Source organism: Palaemon carinicauda, unplaced genomic scaffold (assembly GCF_036898095.1).
Source record: "Palaemon carinicauda isolate YSFRI2023 unplaced genomic scaffold, ASM3689809v2 scaffold137, whole genome shotgun sequence".
NCBI lineage: Eukaryota > Metazoa > Arthropoda > Malacostraca > Decapoda > Palaemonidae > Palaemon > Palaemon carinicauda.
This window is the reverse complement of record NW_027168893.1, coordinates 49,390-69,810: the sequence shown is the minus strand read 5'-3', so window position 1 is coordinate 69,810 and position 20,421 is coordinate 49,390. Positions and strand designations below refer to the sequence as shown.

At 43.0% G+C, this 20,421-nt stretch overlaps 1 protein-coding gene across 1 annotated transcript in view; it reads right to left on the bottom strand.

The window, feature by feature from the left end:
* Positions 1-15,612: 15,612 nt before the first annotated feature.
* LOC137635527 (MOB kinase activator-like 2) overlaps positions 15,613-20,421 on the bottom strand; it is a 40,076-nt gene continuing 35,267 nt past the window's right edge. The window contains exon 4 of the mRNA XM_068368006.1: positions 15,613-19,711. Coding sequence (XP_068224107.1) covers positions 19,116-19,711 — 596 coding nt within the window. The 3' untranslated portion in view covers positions 15,613-19,115. The remainder of the gene's footprint in view (positions 19,712-20,421) is intronic.

Genomic DNA, 20,421 nt, shown 5'->3' with positions numbered 1-20,421 from the left:
CAGGTTCCTTCCTTACCTTTCCCCCTTATTACCACTTCCCCTCCATTCCCCTTGATCCCTTGCTCCTGCCATGTGGGAAACGTTCAGATGGAAGCACCCACATCTGAAGATTCTTACAGAGGTGAGTTACTTAGACACTAAATAGTTTTTTGCGTAGTTTTCCCTAAGTCTCATATTCCGTTTTGGGGTCAGAAGAACCTAGCCTCCTATCTAGGTTCGATCTTTTATCCAGCCGGTCTCTCGGTCCGTAAGAGCACTCCCGCCTCCTAAAGTACAGTATAAGTCTCCTAAGAAAGTAGTTCGAGGTAAGTACTCCGTGTTGGAACAAATCACAAATTTTAAGTAATTTGTATTTTTCCTAATAGTACTTACCTCGAACTACTTTCGGGTTATGGCCCACCCATCCTTCCCCGAGTGTCTTACGGGACTTTGATACCTTATCTATCATAAACTTATTGGTGACCGAGACCTGGCCATGCGTGCTCACTGACCCGGGTCGCCTCAGGGCGCGTATTCATCCGCCACAGAGGGACCCACTATAGAAAATGGAGATAGGGGAAACTACACAAAATTCTGGTCAGTTGGGAGGAAAATCCCAGATACTCCTAAGAAATTAGTTCGAGGTAAGTACTGTTAGGAAAAATACAAATTACTTAATATTTGTGATATAATGTGCCTTAGTGTACCTTCAAGCAAGAGACCTCTAACCCAAGACAGTGAAAGACTGTGGTACAGAGAACAATGGTTAGATTTAAGAGTGGTCTTCTAGAAGTTGCTTACCATAGTTAAAGAGTCTCTTCTACTCTTACCATGTGGAAAGTAGCCTTTGTACAATTACAGTGCAAGTAGTCAACCCCCTTGAGTGAAGAAGAATTTTTTGCTTTTCTTAGCGTTGTCAGATGTATGAGGAAAGAAGAGAATTTGTAAAGAATAGGCCATAATCATAGAGGAATACAATGTACATTGGAACCTCTACATCCGAATTTTCCAACATCCGAAGTAAAATTCGAGCAAATTTTTGACTCTACACCCGAATTTTATTTCGACACAAGAAGTAAGCAATTTTCGTCATACCGGTTGTATCCGAATTTTTCGACACGCGAAGTACAATTCGAACACGTTCCTACTCTACACCCGAATTTTTTTTTCGACACCTGAAGTAAACAATACTCGTACGCGTAGTCGGTGCTCATAGCGCCTGATGTGTTTTTTTATTTCCGCCGATAGAAGGCAGCACTTCGACCTCGGAGGGACCCTCAATTAGCGTGGCTTGGGTCAGTCCTCTGTTCTCATCGGCCTCTTGCGGTTGTGCCCTGTGCGTTCTGCTATTAACTATGTTTTAATCGTGATTTTTTACGTGCATCCTTTTACGGTAATTTACGTAAAGTATGGGTCCTAAAAGGCTTAGTTTTGCAAGTGGTAGTGGTGAGAAAAGGAAGAAGGAAATGCTTCCTTTAGACGTAAAGCAGGAAATTATTGAAAAACATGAGCGTGGCGTCCGCGTGAGTGAACTTGCTAAACAGTATGGCCGTAATATGTCGACGATCTCGACAATCCTTAAACAGAAGGAAGCTATTAAAGCAGTGAAACCTTCTAAGGGGATCACCATTATTTCAAAACGCCGTAGCCCTGTCATAGAAGAGATGGAACGACTTCTGCTAGTCTGGATCAAGGACAGAGAGATTGTTGGCGACACCATCACCGAAACCGTCATCTGCGAGAAGGCGCAAGCCATCTTCACGGACTTGAAGGAGGAGAGCTCTGGGGGTGATGCTGGGGAGTGTTCAACCGAACCTTCCTCAGACGATTTCAAGGCATCTCGTGGCTGGTTTGAGAAATTTAAGAAACGGTCCGGGATTCATTCAGTTGTTCGCCACGGAAAGGCCGCTAGTGCGGACACAAAGGCTGCAGCTGACTTTGTCAAGAACTTTGAAAGGATCGTGCTGGAAGAAGGCTACGTAGAGCAGCAAGTGTTTAATTGTGATGAAACCGGGCTGTTTTGGAAGAAGATGCCCAGTCGAACCTACATCACCGCCGAAGAGAAGAAATTGCCTGGGCATAAGCCAATGAAGGATCGGTTGACTCTTGCCCTATGTGCCAACGCTAGCGGGGACTTTAAAGTCAAGCCCTTACTGGTTTACCATTCCGAGAGCCCTAGGGCCTTAAAGGCACACAACGTCGATAAGGACCAGCTTCATGTTTTCTGGCGATCCAACTCGAAGGCCTGGATCACTAGGCAGTTCTTTTTGCAATGGGTTAACCAAGTTTTTGGCCCTTCTGTGAAGAAGTATCTTTATGAGCAGAAATTGCCTTTAAAGTGCCTGCTATGCCTTGACAATGCACCCGCTCACCCCCCCCCCCCCCCCCCCCCCCCCGGACTTGAAGATGATATCTTCGATGAATTTAAGTTCATAAAGGTGCTGTATCTTCCACCGAATACCACCTCTATCCTCCAGCCCATGGACCAGCAAGTCATCTCTAATTTTAAGAAGCTGTACACCAACCCACTTATTTAAGCAGTGCTTTAATGTCACACAAAGCACCAACTTAACTTTGCGTCAATTTGGGAGGAGCCACTTCAACATCGTGCACTGCTTGAAGATCATAGATCAGGCTTGGGTGGGATTAACTCGACGGACCCTCAATTCTGCCTGGAAGAAGCTGTGGCCTGATGCAGTTTCTCCCCGAGATTTCGAGGGTTTTGACCCCGAACCTGATCCCGTGGTGGGTGCAGCGGAAGACGTAGAGGAAATCGTCTCCCTTGGCAAGTCCATGGGTCTGGAGGTCGACGCAGATGACTTTACGGAACTCGTCGCCGAACATCACAACTAACTTACCACAGAGGAGCTCAAGGAACTCCATGCTATGTCTAAGCACATGAGTGATGACGAGGAAGGGATTGAGGAGGTAGAACATGTGTTAGGGTCGGCGCATATAAAAGAGGTGTTAGGAAAATATCAAGACGTGGTCGACTTCATCGACAAATACCACCCAAAAAAATTACATGTTTGTCGTGTAGTTGCGCAGTTCGATGATGTTTGCGTAACTCACTTTCGAAACATTCTGAAAACCCGTACCAAGCAACTATCTATCGATAATTTCTTTAAAAAAACTACGAAGCGAACTCGTGATGAAGAGGATGTAAGTGATTCAAAGAAAACGGCAAAGAGTGAAGCGGAAGAAAGTGAAACAAAGAAAACGGCAAAGAGTAAAGCGAGAGAAATTCAATCAATTTTAAGTGTAGAGAGTGAAAGTGATTAAAATTAATCATCAAAAAGAAAAAAAGAAAATTTAAAAGAAAAATATAAAATATAAAAAAAAAAATAAGCTAAGTTATGTTAAAGTTCACTTAGTGTAAGTTAGAATAAGTTACGGTAGTGTACGTTTATCGTAGTTAACCTCTACCTCCTCGGCGCCCGTCTGTCTCCTCTCTGCGTAGCAAGACCAACAACACCTGCGCTGGAGTTTCTAAGGTAAAGTGACGCTAAAATCCCGTTTCTTGTTTATCATTTTTTGCTAATTCTTCTTTTTTACATGTCTATTATCTAATTTAGTGTGCATTATTCTCATGGGAAATTATGTGTAGTAGTTTATTGAGAAGTTATCATAGGTTTTTGGGCTCAACCACGGATTAATCCTATTTCAATGTATTCTTATGGGAAAATTCGTTTCGACATCCGAACCTTTTCTACATCCGAAGTTGGTTCTGGAACGGATTAAATTCGTATGTAGAGGTACCACTGTAATACTATCTTGCAGGGCAAAAGACCCAATAGCTTTCTAGAGGTATCTCAAAGGGTGGTAGCTTTCCACTTAATAGTGTGGTTGCAATCATTCATATGCTGAAAAGATTTTTCATGCGTGGCCGTAAATACTCTGATACCATCTATAGAGCTTTCATTAGCGATAGAATTCAATGACAAGCTGCCATTTTTAGATGTTCTAGTGTTCAGACAAGGATGGTACTTTAAAGTTTCAGTGTATAGAAAACTTACTTATGTTAATTCGTAAATAATTTTTTTTTTTTCATCACCCATCAACCAAAATGGTCTTCTCATCCATGTTTTTCCAGGCACTGTGTACATGTAAGTTGTCCCGATTTTCTTGAAGCTAAGCTTTGGAAAATTCACGAAATACTGTTTCATCAATTTTAAAGTATCTATCCCATTCCATAGACAAAGCCTGTCAAAAGGCAAAGAAAACCTTTTATAGATTTGTTTGAAAAAAATATTAATATGAATAATAGGTTGTGGTGGCCAGTAATGTCCATGACTGGTGAACGCCAGACAGGGGTTAAAGTCCCGCTCAAACTCGTTAGTTCCTTTGGTCACTGTAATCTCACCATCTTTGTGAGCTAGAATGGGGTGCTTGGGTGAGCCTATAGGTGTATCTGCTGAGTCATCAGCAGCCATTGCCTGGCCCTCCTTGTTTCTAACTTTGGTAGAGAGGGGACTTGGGCACTGATCATATATATATATATGGTCATTTTTTTTTTTTTACATTATCCTGCTTAGTAAGGTAATGTCACTGTCCCTTGACTCTGCCATTCATGAGTAGCCTTTAAACCATTAAACTGCACCGTTTTACCATTTTTCAAACAGTTTTGTACATCTGCCTAGAATATTGAAACTGTTTGGAATAAATGTAATTTTTAAAACAATATACATGAGAATATATTGATTAAAAATTGCAAAGCATATGAACCGATGTATTTATGAAATTCCATGCAATCAGTGTAGTAAAAGATATATTGGGCTAAGTGGAAAATCACTAGAAACAAAATTAAAACAGCACAAATATAGTGTGAGAACCATTACCATTTCCAGAAGTCTTTTTCAGCAAATTGATGATTACAACCACACTATTAATTGGAAAGCTTCCAGAGAACTTATATGTTGCAAAGATATTGTTAAAAGAAACATCATTGAAACAAATTTAATTAAAAAAAATTAAGAAATGCTTAACACCAGTCCAGGTATGTATAAACTGGATGGATTATTGGTAAACAACATTTCAAACAATTAGATTTTAAGTCATTTGCTCAATTTCGTTTTGTTTGTAAATCATCAGAGGTTTCTTTTCATTCTAAATGTATTCTCAAGTCACGAGACCTCAAGGAGTTATAATAATATCTATCTATCTTCTTTGGCTTATTCCCATTTCTATATGGGGTCACCATTTTGAATGAGCCATATCCATATCTGTCAATCTTGCGTCTCTGCTTCACCAATTCTCTTCTCTCTCAAGTCCTCCCGTACACAGTCCCTCCATATCCTTATTGGTCTTCCCCCTCTTCTGCCTTTAACTTCAATTCCATAGTATGCCTCCCCACATGATCCTCCTCCCTCCTGAGTAAATGTCCATACCATGTTAATTTACCTTCCTGCACTTTGATAATTCTAAAACCTTCGTTGATCCTCTGATGTAGTCATTCCTAATTTGATTCTTTCTTGTCACTCCGGACATCCACCTAAGCATTCTCATTTCTGCTACATCCATCTTTTTCTCATCAGTTTTCCTTAGGATTGCTGCCTCTGTACCAGAGCATTCCTGTTCTTGTGACTGTTTTGTGGAATTTCCCCTTAAGTTTAAGTGGCACACTCTTGTCTTAAAGGACTCCAGAGGCAGCTTTTCAGGTGTTCCAGCCTGCCTGTATATGTTGTTTCAGCCTGCCTGTATATGTTGTTTTACTTCTTTTTTTTTTTCATATTTCCACCAGCACTGATTATGGATCCCAGGTACTTAAGCTTGGTAATCTTCGGATATGTCCATGATTATACACAATATCTTCGGATAGTCGTTCCTTGGGTTAGAACCCCGTGATACCTGACGGTAATTCTCTTGTAATATCACTCGCAGAAATATTATATAGTAGCAAGCTGTCGAAGGGAGCTTCCATCAGGACAATTGAAATAGAATATTTTTTAAGAATAGTACCATATGATTAAATATTCCATATATAAACTATAAAAGAAAAAAAGTGAAATAAAATAGAATTGCTGGCCATAGTGTGCCCCCAAGCAATTGAACTCTTAATCCTAAACAGTGTAAGGCCATGGTACAGAAGCTATGGCACTACCCAAAACCAGAGGGCAATAGTTTGCTTTAAAGGATACAAATGGAAACAATATCAACAAGAGAGATAAGAAATAAGTTTGCCAATAGAAATAATGATACACCTGAGCCGGTAGCAAACGTAACAGTAGGAGAAGTAGAGAAAGCATTAAAGTCTATGAAAAGAGGCAAAGCAGCAGGAGAAGATGGCCTAACAATTGATTTATTAATAGATAGAGGAGGTTTCATAGTAGTAAAACCAAAATGTCAGCAAGAATGCTCTATATCTACAGCTTGGAAAAACTATCAATATATTAGTTCACAAAATGGGAGACAAAAAAGACTGGGAATATTACTGCCCAATAAGTTTACTCTCCATAATATATAGAATATTTACAAAGATCATATTAGGCAGAATAGAAAGATCGATAGAGTTTAATCAACCAAGAAAGCAGGCAGACTTTAGGAGTGGGTGTTCAACAACTGACCATATCCATGTAATCAACCAGCTAATTGAAAAATCAAAGAGTATGACAAACCACTATATATGACATTTATAGCCAATGAGAAAGCTTTTAATTCTGCCAAAACTTCAGTGGTAACAAAAACCCTTCAAAGACAAGGAATAGAAGAATCTTCTATTAGAACACTTGTAGATATCTATACAGGAAGTACAGCAATCCTAAAACTACATAAAGATAGTGAGAAATTTTCATATTATTTGCTATACCATACTTGCAAACAACTCGTTGAAAGTATGATCGATATTTTAATTAGTTTGGCAATGTATTTTGTCCCGACTGAAAAATCTTTTTTAAACACAAGCTAGGAGTCCACACACACGCATTCTCTCTCTCTCTCTCTCTCTCTCTCTCTCTCTCTCTCTCTCTCTCTCTCTCTCTCTCTCTCTCTCTCTCTCTCTCTCTCTCTCTTTCGAGGTTGAAAACTTGAATTCTTGTTTGGCAACCCATTCTGCTATTTTATTAATAGTTAGCTGAATGCTGTTCAGCTAATGTCTCCAGGGAACCTTAGGGCTCCCTCTGAACTTAGTAGTAGGAGAGTATGATTACCCCCGTTCATGCCCCAGTTTCTCACTCAGTCCCTGTACTTCCTTCTTTGGCATCAGTGCCAATTCCACGCTCAATTCACATATCCAGGTATCAGAGGTATCTGGATATGAAGGCTGACTATTCTAATCCTGTCCCAATGTGGGAGCAATTGGGATTATCTCAATTAAGGTCCATAAGAGACATAGGAAGGTGGGGCAGATTAATCCTCCTCCAGGAGATACCTTCCACCCAAGGACAAGCTGGGGACCAAGATCTCCAAGCAAGGTCTTGTTTGTAGACGTGTGCAGTCTATCACCTATCTATACAGCTGACTCTGCCTACACCGTTCTGCTACTGGAGCCAGTTGCTGCTCCTGTTGAACCTCCCTGGGCTTCACGGCTTGTGGAGACTTCTCGGCAGGGGGCCGCTAGTGTCCTATCCTTCTTCACTTCTAAGCCCCGAGGGCAGAAGGACTTCAGTTAACTTCCTAAGAACTGGGCATCCAAGATTGTAGATGATCCGGTTCTTCAGAGGAGAATTCAGGAGGTAGTGGCTGCCTTGTCGGTTCCCTCGGCCCAGGTTCCTCCTCCTAGGCTTTGGTCCTTTGCTATGATACACAATGACTATCCTGACCCAACTCAGGATCAATTGGGTGTAAGCCATGAGTTGGATGATATTTTGGGCTTGAGATCTGATGATTCCAAAGGCATACTGCCAGCTCTGGCTATCCCTAAAGCTCCCATCAATGAGCAGAGCAAGGGGAGTCTGATTTCTCATCCTTACAGGTCCTGGCCTGCATTCGTACAGTTAATGGACTCGGGGAATCCACATGCTCCAACCCCACTATGTGGATAGACATGGTGTTGGATCTTGTCTGCCATGCCCCTCGACCCTTTTAAGCCAAGACTAGAGTTGCCTTGGTCTAAGATGGTGTTGGTATTCATTAAGAGGGGGACATCTGCAAAGAAAGACTCCCTAAGGGCCAAAAATTCATCTCGTTTACTTCTTCCGTCGCTTGTGAGGCCGTGGAATTATTATAACATCAGTGACGAACCTTCTTCCCTGCCATTAAATGCAGCAGGCTTGACAGTAGAGAAACTTGCAAGTGTCGGTGGTGTTTTTTCAAGGATGAACTACTGGTACTGTTGGTTATCTGGCTGACACTGAAGGTCCTTCGGATCCAGAAAATGGGAAGTCTTTAAGAACGCTATGCTTTCAGGAGCCAGAGGAATAGAGTTGTTCGCTCAACTCAGCAAACCAGTGGGCCAACTGATTTTTTAAAAAATGAGATGCCGTCATCTCCAAGTTTCAGAGGCAGGTACCGAAAAGGGAAACCCTACGTCTCCGTAACTCCTCTGTTGCTTTCTCATCTCTGTTCAGCACAGAAGACATTGACACTGTTGCAGAGAGATGGAGAAAGGCAAGTCAGGCCTCTCTTCACCATAAAACTTACTTCTCATCCTTCCTCTTCAGCAGTGGTGCACCGAAAACATGACCTGTGCAAAGGCAAGCCCACAAGACATCTAAAGGAGCCTTCTCGGTAGACCACAGCCAAGAAAGCTCCCCCTTCCAGAAAGCCCTTTCACGGCAAGAAGGCATGAGTAAGGGGAGGAAAAGCTACAAAACGTGGATAGCTCCCCCACTAGGAGGACCATTCCTCCCACAATACTAATACCACTGGTGAGGGGATGCCTGAGGCAGAGGTGGCAGAGATGGTGGTGCCACAGGAAAGATTCCAGGGCGGTCAATATCCTCAGAGCGGGTATATCATCCCGTTCATCAGCTCTTTCCATCCCCTTATTCATCATCCAGTGAGATCATCGTCCTTTGAGAAAGGATCAATGAAGGACATTGCTGCAGAAGTCCACACCATGTTCAAGAAGGGGCCACTCTCCAGGAGGTAGTCAATGGGTCCCCAGGCTTCTTCAGTCAACTCTTTCTTGTAGAGAAGGTGTGTGGAGGCTGGAGAGCAGTCATAGACCTCTCAGCCTTGAATGAGTTTGTGCTTCAGACTCTATTTAAGATGGGACCACAGCCACAATTAGAGAGGCAGTCAGAGAAGAGGACTTCATGATCACACTGTACTGTACTTGAAAGATGCGTACTTCCAGATCCTAATTCATCCGTCATCAAGGAAGTACGTAAGATTTGTTATACATGAAAAAATATACCAGTTTCAGGTACAATGCTTCGGCCTGTCGACAGCATCTCAGGTGTTCATGAGTGTTCGGGCCCTTCCAGATTTCATGTCTTCAGGAAGTAATCAACGATCCTGATCAGCTGTTACTATGGCCTGTGAGAGCGCTGAGGCACTATCTGTAGCGAATAAGAAGAGCTCATCTTCAAATCAGGTGTTTGCTTGTTAGTACGCGCAGGGTCAAGAGGAGAATTTCTAAGAACACTGAACACTGTCTCCTCTTGGATTTGGCAGGTCATTGCCCTTGCACTTAATCTCCCCAGTTCCCAACAGGGCAGACAACCCAGAGATCATGATATACCCTATGCTTGCAGCACCTGCGCCACATAGAAATTCCTTTTGAATGCCAGGGACATGCAGAAGTTGTAACGGTGTTAGTCTGGAATGAATGTAATGAAATGACTGGCCTTTTCTTTTTTCATCTTCCCCTCTCTTGGGGCACAGCATCCAAAGACTATAGGTAAGCCCCATTCCATTTTGCTGCTTGAATATATACTGTAATTGTATATTCTGTTACATCTCCCACCTCCTAGCGAGGGGGCACTTCCCCCAATTTTGGGGGGTAGCCGACATCAAACAGATGAAACAAAAAAGGCGACTACCTAAATAATATCACAGTGCGAGTTCCCACTCACTCACCATGGTTGCATAAGCCGTCACCCCTCTGGCATTGACAAGCTACTGGTTCACGAGGTGTCAGGATACTCTTCCCACGCTCTTTAAATCTTGAATTTGTTATCCTAGGGCAAAGTTCTTCAGCCAGTTGAAAAGGACTTCCACCCACCTTAGGGCGAGTCTCCTACGTAAAGAAAGAAGGCTTGTATTTGTGTAGGAACAAATGAAAAATTTGGAAGTAATTTGTATTTTTCCTAACTATACAAACCGGAATTCTATACAAATACTTGTCTCACATCACTTTCCTTCTAAAATCCTGCCTGCAATCAAAAGTGAGCTCAGTTACTGGGCGAGTGTATGAGCCGACAAGCTGGGCCACTACCCACCACCTAACGTAGGGCCATTAACATCTTGCTTAAAAGTTTTTATGGCTAAACCAGCTCATGCTGAATCATCTCCTACGTGAAGAACTGAGGTTTGTATACTTCGAAAAAATAAAACTTATTTCCAAATATGTAATATTCATAGTCTTTTGATACAACTGTATTTTGAAATAACAGCCTGCCAGTGTAGAAATATGAATTGGCCTTTGGGGGTCCTGTTATTCAACTTCTAAATAATATCAATATAAAAATATGAATTGGTGGCCATGTTATTCTGTGTCTAAATAAAGTAGTTTTAATGAAGGAAAAACTTGTTTTTGGGGAGATGCTGGGCCTGTGCAGTCTCCAAGGACTTTCCTGTTAAAAGCTATGACACGGAATCCAATGTGACCTCATTACCAAAGAAATACTGTTTCCCTGCTCTAGGGCCAGTATATTAACATGTGAAGCACATGTGTTGCAGTGTTAACATCTTGAACTTGTAGTTCACTATGAACTTGTTGAGTGGCGACAAGTCCAGAATGACTCTGAGTTTCCCCGAGTCTTTCTTGGGAACACAAAACAGCCTCCCTTGGAATTTGATGGACTTTACCCTTCGAATCACATTTTTCTCCAACAGTTCTTGAATGTACTCCTCCAAAACGGGGTTGGAGTGTTGGAAAAATCGAGGGCACGGGGGCGGAGTGCTGTACCAGCTCCAACCGAGTCCATTCTTGAGCAGGCTGTGGGCCCAGGGATCGAAGGTCCAGCGATCCCGAAAGTTCTGAAGTCTCCCTCCTACCGCCATCATCTCACTTCGATTGCTGTCCTGCAGTCTTGCCTCCTTGACCTCGACCACCTCTGGATCCCCTTCCCCTTGAGGGGCGTCTAGACGAGCCTCTGGCCGCTCCTCTAGGTTTCACTCGAAAGGTAGTCGACTGCCCTTCGAACGCTGGGTTGAAAGCCGGGGATTGCGATGACACGGCCTGGGGCACCCATTGGAAAGTGGTCGGGGCTTGGGCCACCATCTGGGGCACCGAAGGCAAAGCCAACTGCTGCTGCTGTTGTCGTTGCTGCCTAAAAGGCCTGGCTGGCCGGGAAGGTAGCCTAGATCTCATCGTCTTCCCCTTCGGTTGGGGACCCTCGTCGGGGGAAGACTTCCTCTTGAGGGACAGGCCCCACTTCAGGAGAAGATTTCTGTTCTCCGTGGCAGCCTTGTCCACCACCTCCTTGACTGCATCGTTAGGGAAAAGGTCCTTGCCCCAGATGTTAGAGGAGATCAGCTTCCTTGGCTCGTGCCTCACTGTCGCCGAAGCGAACACAAACTCTCTACAGCCCCTCCTCGCCTTGACGAAGCTATAGAGGTCCTTGGTCACCATGGCCAGATGGGTCTTGGCCACCACCATAAACATCTCGTGGACCTTAGGGTCGCTCGCCATTGTCTCGAGAGTTGTCTGGAGAGACATCGAAGCCGCCAAACGTTCCTTCGTCTTGAGCTCCCTCCGCAGGAGGAAGTCAGACAGCCTAGGGAGGTTCTCGCCGAACTGCCGTCCGGCAATATCGGCGTCCAACTTCCCGACCGAAAAGGTAAGATGAACGTCCTTCCAGTCCTTGTTGTCCATCGGCAGGGCTAGAGACAAGGGCTTACACTCCTCCAAGGAGGGGCATGGCTTTCCAGCCTCGACTGCTTTAAGAACGGCCGCGAACCCCTTCTGCAGAAAGGGGAAAGCTCTAGCCGGAGAGGATACGAAGGAAGGGTGCTTCTTACTCAAAGCAGCAACTTTCGAGTTCGAGAAGCCCCTCTCCTTCATTGCAGATGACAGCAAAGCTTGAGCCTTGGCGTGGTCCATAACGATCACCTCCTTCGGCTCCGTCTCCGGATACGCCGGATACGCCCCTTTGCTGGGCCAGAATTCCACCTCCTCAAGGGGAACGAACCCAGTTTCTCCGACATGACGATCTTCCCGACCGTCATCGGCATGTGCTCAGCATATCTCCACGGGTTAGCATCTGAGCACACAGGAAGGTCTTTCACGTTGAGCTTTTTCTGGGGCCCACGTGACGCTGCAAGTCTCTGCATCTGCAGTTCCATTGCAGCCGCCTTCTCACTATTCTCCTTCTGCATCTGTTGGATCATACCAACGATGGAGGAGAGAGCCTGTCCCAGCTCTGCTGGAAGAGCGGACGAAGTTGAGGGTAAGGTTCAGGGGCCTGAACCGGAGCGGCTGACGGCTCGACAACCTCTTCTTCTTCGGCGTCCGGAGCCTGATCTTCGTCCTGGCCCCCTGCCAGGAGGTCCTCTTCCAGACGTTCGGACACGTCCGACATCCTGTCATCCAGCTGAATGTCCTGCATGGCGACCGCCACTTCAGCATCCACTGGGATCTGGACTAGAGGGATCTCCGGCCGAGGCTGGGGGATCACTGCATCAGTTGAAGCCCTGGGAAAGAGGTAAGCCCTCATCTTCTCACTGGGAAGATAAGGTCTGGAGGTGTTCTTCTGGAAGCCCCTTACCCAGGTACGAAGCTTCTCCCTCGCTGCATCCCTTGACAGGTTAGTACATACCGAACATACCTGAGGGTCCCAGTAATGGAGATCATCCTTGGAGGCTGCGCAAGCCGCGTGCCTCCTACACAAATCGTGTCCGCAGAAGTTCCTGCTACGGACGTTGCAGAAGACGTTACCGCACTTCGGATTTTCCTCCTGTAAAAGAAGAAAATTTCCATGAGTATCAGGTGAACTGCATAACACATGGATACTGTATATATTAACATATAAAAATAGAAAGGGAAGACACACACTTATGTTTCCCACACAGTCAATTGCTGCAGCCTTCCAGATAATAAAATCAAATGCTTAGTCTTTTCTAGAGTAACCAATGCCAATATTCCCAAAGGAAATAGGTGTAGCTCACACCTACAGTATGATTTTAAGATACTGGATAATAGACAAGAAAGAACTCACTTTCTATATCTGTAAGGCAACACCAAGGGGCTGTGCAAGGCAACACAAGCATGTTAGAAAACACAGCGTTGTAACACAACCATACTATAGTTTTCTCCCCACAGCATATACTATACTGGGGAATACTGATACATTATAGGAGGTAATGTGCCGGCCGGCACTTACCATAGCTAGATCTAAAGTATACAACTTAAGAACTATAAGGCAGCAGAGCTCTGGTTCCGATGCATATGCCGGCCGGCCGTGACTGCCGGCCGACAGCTACGTTAGGTAGCGCCCGGCTGCCGGCCACCACTCCTAGCGGTCGGCAGACGAGGCGAGATAAAGGCCGGCCGGCAGAGTTATACAACTGATGCCGGCCGGAAGCAACAGAACCAGAGTACTCCGACTGCCCGGCTGCCGGCCACCTAGGCCGGCAGTCGGTAGAGTACAACACTAGAAGAAAACAATGGATGCCGGGCTAAGAGGCTATACTACCTCAATGCCCAACAAACTGAAAGAGTGCCCAAAGGAAGGGGAGAATCTAATTCAAGCTTCCTAACCACTGCCGACTGGCTCTACAGACAGGCGTGGATGAGGGACCAAGGGAGGACCGGGCAGCACTCATAGCAGCAGACCTTTGCCGGCCGGCAAGGGACTAAGTCAACTCCACATCCTAACCTATGCTAGGTACAGATGTAGAATGACAAACAGTAGTGGAACATAATGGAAAGAACAGAGGGGAAGGGACAAAGAGGGTCCTACCAACCTTGCAATAGTTAAGGATCACCCACCGCCAAGAAAACTCATCTTAGCCTAAGGGAGATCCGAGGAGGGAGGCCAGCAATACTTACTACCTCCCACCGAACCAAAGCAAGGAAGGCGTTGCCATTCCCGGGTGAGGGATCTCAACCCCACCACCCGGAACAACAACAAGGACTAGTCTGATGGATCACAGAAAGAAGGACTCATATCGTACAGAGACCTTCGAAAGTGACCGAAGGAGGCTAAGCCTCCTAAGTCTGTATCAGTCTAGCGAGGGAGACTCGACCCCAAGCCAAACGAGACAGACTCAGACTAATAACTCTGCTGTTCCGTTCCCTCTCTGAAGCCAGACTTGCTGGAACAGGAAGGAACAGAACACCCTAGTAATATCGTAATTCGGATACACCACTAGAGTTAAGCCCAAGGCTTACACAGAGGGAAAGGGATTGCACACCTTCTCCGAAGAGAAGGGAGCAACCGGGGAAAGCAAGAAAGTATACCAAGGCCCCAAGACAACCTAGCTTAGGCACTGGGAGAATCGATTACATAAATCACCAAAACTCACTCGTATACCATCTTGGAAGAACTCAGCATAATCTTATATGTATAACGTTGCCTAACGCTTCAATAAAATTATATAAAAACACTAGGAAATCTGAATATCATGCAGGAAAGTACAAGGACCAAACGACTAGGCTACAAGGTCTAGCGTAGGCCAACCTAGGCGAATCCTTCGCCAAGGCACCAATACTAAAAGCATCATAAAAGAAATCCTAATTAAGCTAAGCAGCTAAATTTATTAAAGCAAAACAGCTGGGAACGTCGCTCTGGCTAACAAAATAACTCCTATCTAGCGAGCGACAGCGTCCAGGACGCCTCCAGCAGGCAACAGCTCTTGTAACAAAGATAACTCTCTTAATCACTTTAAAATTTACTAAGAGCCTACATTTATACATAAAAGAAATGGTACTCAACTTATCGGAGGCAGAAGTAGTTGGAGAAAGCATAAATGCTGAGATAAATCCAAGATTTGCTAGAAACACAGGGAAAAACACCGAGTTATTAAGCTACGCAAAAAGGAATACAGATGGCGCCGCGAGCGGCGCAGGGCATGCTTATGAAACGGGAGAGGAGAGATACCTTACGAACGGCTCCCCCCTCTTTTTTTGTTTTCGTTTTCTTGCCATTTGACCCCTACGAAGTGTTAACTCTGTTCGGGGTACAGATTGCCATGTGGCGTGTCAAGAATACGTCCGCTGATATTTTGCGATATCCCTGGTTCTTTTATTAGGGATATTTGCTCCAGGAGTTAGAATTCTGGGTACCTTAAGGTAAATTCTCTGGGAATATCACCGTAGTTGTAATATACCCAAGGAAGCTACCTAATAGGAACTTCCATCAGGACGACATGGCTTGAGCCCAAAAAAGGTAACCAGCTCAAGATCCTTTTAGGCCCCATAGTTCTATACAGTTAACTAACCTCCAATGTTGCTACTAAGTCATATTGACTGTCCAGATCAAATATCTCCAAAATGAACAAGCTATATTTTTGGTTGTGACTTTATTGATCATCAATTTATGAGTTTTATATCTTATATCTAGTTAAGGTTCAAATCATAAGATAATATCAGTGCAAATTATTTTATTTATTTTTGCAATAATAATTATTCCTTAAAACATTTCCTGTCTCACTAAGCTGATCATAGAGGATCAAGAGTATCACAAGGAATAACCAACATACGCACGCCACTCTCTACTAATGCTTTAGGCGTGACCCTTAAGGCCCCCCCCACTCACTGCCACCCCTTTCAATATCTTGCCCTTCGGTAACCCCCCACATTTGAAGAACTTGCAAGCATCTTAGCCCAGGATCTCTTGTTTCGCCTGCTTACACAACAACAAAAAATAAATAGTTAAACAATTACAATAGTGAAGTATGTACAGTAATGACTTTTTCCAACCCCACCCTAATCCCCTTTGCAAGTTCCATAAATTATACTATTGCATAAAACTATATAGAATATTCACTCTTTCTTTTGGATGTAAAGGTTTTTTTAATGCAAAATCATAGTTAATGCCCTATTTACAATATACTTGAAGTGTTCTAAAGTTTGAAGATTTCCACCAAATCAAGTAACAAGATTGGAAACCCTGAAACCCTTAAACAAGTCTACTATTCACTAGTGGTGGAGGGAGGCCAGAGAGAGAAATGACACTGGGCATAAAAGAGATTGGCTCAATCACTAAGGGGGTATTGACTAGCTTTTTTTTTTTATTTATTTTTTGCTAACTCTGGTGTTAGTGTGAAGGCCTATGCAGTCCTCAAGCTCTTCAGCATTAACAAAATCAAATCTACTTTAGCTATAAAGATACCAGACTGTTGGAGCTAGTGCTGCTTTCCTTTTCCTTTGACACAGGCCATCACCCTAAAACCACCCCCTTCTATTTCTGTGCAAACATTCCACATATACTTTATCACGAAGTCAGTAAACAAATAGAATGCTTGATACCTGCCATTTTTTTTTAACATTATTCACAATATCACTAATAGAAATTCATTCTTATGTTCATTAAGTTGAAATAATAGCTCTGACACAAATTTTAGGAAGGCATGGAGGATATGACAAATGAATTTCTGTCTCTCATCATCAACATATCCTTTACTATCATTATTATTATTAAATATGTTAACAGTTCTAACCAAGAGCTGTATGAACTAGATGAAAGACAATAAAGATCATGATAACACAGGAGTTAAAACTTTTTCTTATAATAAATCTTTGTTTTTTAAAATTCTTTTAACCTGAAGGAGGGCATTCGAACATTACTTCACCTTTTTACAATTGCTTAATAGAATTGGATGACAATAATTTGGCTATTTGACGTAACATTAGAGGCAAGTCCAATCCCGAGTCACTAAGCTTCTTAGCAAGGTGAAGCTGAGAATGGTTGAAGGTGCTTAGGTGGGTTTTGGTAGAACCTGCAACTTAATGCAAAGTTCCTTTCTGGCCACGTTAGCCACCAAACCCCCACTACCACTTCCCCCCCATCTCAATTTGCATCATCAAGCTGTTAATAAATGATGCTCAGGAAAGCTAAGGAAAAGAAATTACAAGTATGATATGCTCGCCATCTTACCATAGCAAAATGCACAAGAAAAGCGAGCTTTCCTGGGCCGTTTTTTTTGTTTTTTATCTTTTTCGTATCAGATAGCACACTAATGCCGGGGGCTTGCTCCTAATACACAACAATAGTCATGCCAGGGTTGTGACTCTTCTTACCACTAGGATCATCATCATAACAACTCTGCATTATATACATATCAATCAAACTTATAAAGGAATATACCTGTCATCAATAATATTTCACTAGGCAAACAACATCAGCATATACAATCTACTATATTCAGCATATCACTCCATCAATCCTTGCCTGCAAGATCTATAATCTGGATTAGAATTGATCAAGCTAACAAACAAGAATAAAAATAAATAATTACACATTACATAATAATTCACTAGGACAAATAAATTCCCTGCAACAAACTGGTCTAGCAATAGTTATTTAATTATGGGAAGAAAAAGGAGGTTGGGACAGTTAAGATATTATTTAATCAAGTCGGGTTCCCAATCACAGCATCTCCACATTGACTTTCCTCTCAAGTCCATCAAAAAACTATATATTTTCTTTTCCTTTCCATGAATATTCACACCCAACAAAACTGAAATGCAGAATATATTTCCTCTTTTACGCGAGAGAATCAAATCGTAAATAAAACTGTCGTAGATAATGCTGCAGAGTAAAAAATAAAAATTCTTATATCGTCCATTTATAACAGTCCTGCTGATATCAATCCAGATTCACCTTCTTTCATTCAAAATAAGCATTATATCTCCTTGAACTGAATTCAGCAGCATCCAGCGTGACTTGGTGTGGAGATGCAGTGTTACAGGGATACCAACAATGCTGATTACTGAGACACTATGGTCTTTAAATTACCTAGCTATTTGGGAAGTTTCTCTATTTGTCACTCAAGAGTATGCATGACTCCTAAAACTGCTAAAGCTAACCAGTATAGTGTCTTATGCTTCAAATTTGCTGAGGTAATTCTTAGCATGTTTTGTTTAGGGAATATATTTTTGTATCACCAAAATCCCTTTCTGGCTCTATAATTAAGTACATAGTTAACAAAGAAAGGTAATACATCAAACCATCCTGGCTACTTGGGAAATGGTTTGACATAAAGATTTTTTTTATGTGCATTTCACGCAAAATAAAATTGTTAAGTGGACTGGTAACTAGTAACATAAATGCTGTGCTCTTTATGTGAACCAAGTCAAAATAACAATAAAAATAATAAAAAGGAAGGTAGAAAGAATGAATTACAACTAAACATTCTTGGGGAAGTTTGTACTGCATATGGAAAAACTAACAGGAAACACATCATCACATGTCGACTAGTAAGGACTTAAGAAGCCTACTTACATAACAAGAGAAGGGAAAAATAAACTTGCCGGGAAACTTCCTTTCAACATCACAAAGTTTTTAACTGCATTAATGAAAGCGTTTCCCTGTCAAGCAATAAACATGAACCAAACACCAACATTCTGTTTAGTCAAACCAAATCTCAAAATCTTGATGATAATGTAATACAGTAATAAAAATTAAAATAACAATGAAACAATTTTTTTTTTGTCCAAAATGGCTTGAATCACAAGAATAAAGTTTTGCATGAATAAACTCTTCTTGACAATCGTTTTGCAACTACTTAAAAGCTTTGCTGATGGCCATGTGTTCACCTTTACTGACTTGCTCTCCACGAGTCTAGGTGAAAACAATGCACTTTATGGTGAATGTGTGCTCATGTGATAACGCAGGATAAATATAAATAGTATTTGTATAGCAACAGTTATGATCTAGGGACTTTACAACACATATGTACACAACATATCCCTAGGAACCCCAGCCTGGCCTCACCACCACCAGCCATAGATAGATAATACCATCATCACACATGGATAAGGCTAAGGTGCTGCACCAATGTGTGCCCACCACACCACAAGGCAGGGGCATAGGGAGGGGGCCAGGCCACGGTACCCGCATACACTGCTTCACTATTTCCACACATTACTATGGCCGGGTATCTAGCGCTGCTCCCGCATCCAAGAGTGGAGGCCCTGACCCCCCCGCCGCCGTATCTCCCAGTGCTGATAATAACCCGCTACTGCTGTTGCTACTAACGGCAGTAGTATCTGATGGGCACGAAGATTGTTGCTCCTGAGGGGTTGAGCAACTACCACATTCACCATCTGAGGACAAAGTATTGTTACCCATAGCAGGTGTGGTGGTAGCATTGCTACTACTGTTGGTTGAACTAGCACTAGTCTCAGGGTCGCCTAATTGACTACAGCTAGATGTGGTAGTAGTGGTGGTGGTGGTTGCAGTGGTAATGGAGGCTGTGGTGGTAGAGGCAGCTGAGGATTCACTTTCTGGGTGGAGCTTCAATGCCACTACTAAGTCTTTCAATACTTCCGTTTCCTTTTCATCGATAAGTCTGAATCTTTCATTGAAGAGTATAAAATGTGCAAAGATACAGTTGAGATGGGCATGTAAATTCAACAAAACCATTTCACGGAAGTGACTGTGATATAGATGTGCCAACACGTGAAACAGCAACCTATGTATCTTCTTGACTATAGATTCAAACGATACAGGGAAGTCATTTTCTGAAAAAGAAAATAATTGGGTGTCAGTAAAGCTTTATTTAACTGCAGTAAAACCTTATATTTGATACATTTTAAGTTGCACAAAGATCTTACAAAAAGATTACACAAATATTCTCATGAAATACCACATCCAGTATCATGGATGAACATGACAAATTCAAAGATAATTTGTATTTTTCCTAACCATACAAACCTTAGCTATTTATATTGGGTTTACCTTTTAGCGTAGCTGAAATGGCGAGCCATTAGAATTTAACGAGGGTGTATTACCCCCGCGTTAGTTAGCTGGGGGGTAGGGGAGTGGTAGCTAGCTACCCCTCCCCCCCCTCACACACCGGTGAATTGCTTCACTTTCACTTAGAGGTAGGACTTGTCTTGGGGGACAGGGCTGGCGGGCAAATATATGTAAATAGCTAAGGTTTGTATGGTTAGGATAAATACAAATTATCTTCAAATTTGTCATTTGTTCCGTAACTGTAATACAAACCACGCTATTTACATTGGGTAACTTACCCCTTAGGAAGGGTGGAAAGTCCCCAGCCATACTGGCTTTGGCTTTACCCGGGAACTCAGAATCCGAGTGAGTCTCACTCGAGAAAAGGAGTCCCTGCACCTCACAAGTTCCTGGCTCCGCAAGGAACCGTGTGGCCTACATAAGCTTGTGTGTGAAGAAAGAAGTGTGACTCGTCCTAGGCAGTTGACCTGGAGTT